Source organism: Pteropus vampyrus, unplaced genomic scaffold, assembly GCF_000151845.1.
Source record: "Pteropus vampyrus isolate Shadow unplaced genomic scaffold, Pvam_2.0 Scaffold36, whole genome shotgun sequence".
Lineage (NCBI taxonomy): Eukaryota > Metazoa > Chordata > Mammalia > Chiroptera > Pteropodidae > Pteropus > Pteropus vampyrus.
In genome coordinates, this window is record NW_011888817.1 from 8,075,103 (window position 1) to 8,077,266 (window position 2,164).

Here is a 2,164-nt window from a genome sequence, read left to right on the forward strand (position 1 = left end):
CACATGAAGCAGAAGAACTACCAACTGAGCCTGGTTGATCCACAGAATTGCGACAATAATAGAAAGTTGTCTTAAGCCACTAACTTTTGGGGCAGTTTGTTACACAGCAATAAATAATTGAAACACCCTTGGATTGGAAAGTCATCAGCAAGCCAGCGAATGCTGTTTTTCTCTTTCCTGAGGATGCCGGCCTCCAACCTCTGCCTTTTAGTGCACCTGGAAGAAGATAGAGACCTCCCAGCTCCAGGACCCGCAGCCAGGTAGCTAGTGTCCCCATGTCCAAATTCCCAGAAGAAAGAAACTGATTAGCCCAGTTTGGGTCAGCTGTTCACCCACTAACCAATCAGCTGAGTCCAGGAAGTAGGTTCACACTGCATCGGCACGGTGTCACCCTGCTCTCTGTCGTTTGTGTGTTTGGGGTAGAGGGGATAATCTCAGAAGAAGGGAAGTGTGGGTTGAGCGGTCACCACAGGAGTGTGCATGGTGGTGGCCTGGTCCCTGTCCTGGGGGTGTCGTGTGACTGTTGCATCGCTCTTGTGAGGTTATCTGTTGTATGTGTCTCCTGGGTGTTGCTGGTGGTGTTATTCCTCTTCCTTGAACTGCCTCTAAGGAAGATCTTCCAGGATGGTCTGAGTTTCTTGTAAAAGCCTTTTACATGCTCTCAAGTGTGAATCTAGTAGTAACACTAAAATGCTCCATTAAACAAGAATGAGTTCAGAAAATCACCCAAGTGCCTCCTCTGGGAGGCAAAGGATTGAGTTTTTGGAGGGGCGCTGCTCCGGAGGGGCCTGGGAGAGGCTGGCAGACCCTGGGTGGGGTTAGGAGGATTTGGGGGTCAGCAGTCCTTCCCTTGTGCTGTCCCTGAGGTGGGGGCTGCAGTTATCTGTGTCAGGGATCCTGGCGAAGCTTCTGATGCACACAGAACCAATGGAGAGGGCTCCGACAGGGGTATCTGGGCCAACCCAGGCTCAGGCTGGGACCCTTCCCATCGCCTCACATACACACTCACCCCACGGGCTCCTGGTACAACCTAAACCCACTCTCTTTTCCTCCAGCTGCATGGGTGACAGGGCACCCTGCTCAACTGTAAGTTCCCTAAGGGCAGGGACTGTATCTGTCTCATAGGCTACCGTCTCTCCACTGTCTGACATGGGCTATGTACTCTGTAAGTATTTTTGTCTGCATGAATGAATGAATGAATGAATGGATGAATGAATAATTCTCATCTGGAGCCACTGCCCTTCTTCTCCAATGCCTTTTTCTTTTGATGTCCTGGAGTCCTGGATGCAAGCCCTGTCTCCCCAACTGACCCAGTGCTCAGCAAGTCATCTCATCAGTCAGATGCTCAGCTTTCCCATCTGTGAAATGGGGATGACTCATCTGTTCTGGGTATGGTTACTGGGAGGATGAGATGAGAAACAGAAAGAAACATGTAACTGAAAAGTCAGGACAAACGTGAGTGGGTTTGGAGTTGGGAGCTGCTGCCCTCATCACTGCTATGACCGCCGTTGCTGTCCTGAAATCACCCCCATCACCTGCCACCCTCATCTGTCCTTTCTCCTGCTCCTCAAATAACCACACTGCCTCTGGCCCATTTAGTGCTTAAGTTAAATCACATTTAATTGTTTTTCAAAGAGGAATAGAGAAATCAGAAAGGAGAGTCACAGTACTTGCAGTTGACAAAGGGTTAACTAAAAAAAGATGGGAATATATTAAGCTTTTGATGGAAAAAATGCAAATGCAGTCCCTCTCACACTCACCCCTGTGTTCTCACTACTGCACTGGAGCAGACACACCCCTGCCCCGAGGCACACACACATGCTCCCACTCATGCAGCCCCAGTACACACACTCAAACACACACCCCAGCCCTGCCCCCGCCGGGCTAGCAGGCTGGGGGAGGAGGGAGAGGCTTGGTGCCATCCCAGGGGCCTGCCCCTTCCAAACACCCCTCACTAAGAGGCAAAGCTACACTAAACGTGGGGCTCTAGGGGACACACGCAGGACTCTGGGAGCTGTGCTTGGGGTGGGAAGATGGGGAAGCCGCAGTGGGGACAGGTGCCCTTAGACGATCGTGTTCTCCAGGATGGCCAGCCGCTTACTCACAGCTTCCAGTGGACTCAGAGTTAAGGAAAGGTACAAGTTGACCAGAGCAGGGCAGTGAT

The 2,164-nt window shown here is 51.3% G+C and overlaps 1 protein-coding gene across 1 annotated transcript in view; it reads right to left on the reverse strand.

The window, feature by feature from the left end:
• Nucleotides 1-1,594: 1,594 nt before the first annotated feature.
• Nucleotides 1,595-2,164, reverse strand: part of MATN1 (matrilin 1, cartilage matrix protein) — a 9,951-nt gene continuing 9,381 nt past the window's right edge. Inside the window, exon 8 of the mRNA XM_011357790.2 lies at nucleotides 1,595-2,113. Coding sequence (XP_011356092.1) covers nucleotides 2,064-2,113 — 50 coding nt within the window. The 3' untranslated portion in view covers nucleotides 1,595-2,063. The remainder of the gene's footprint in view (nucleotides 2,114-2,164) is intronic.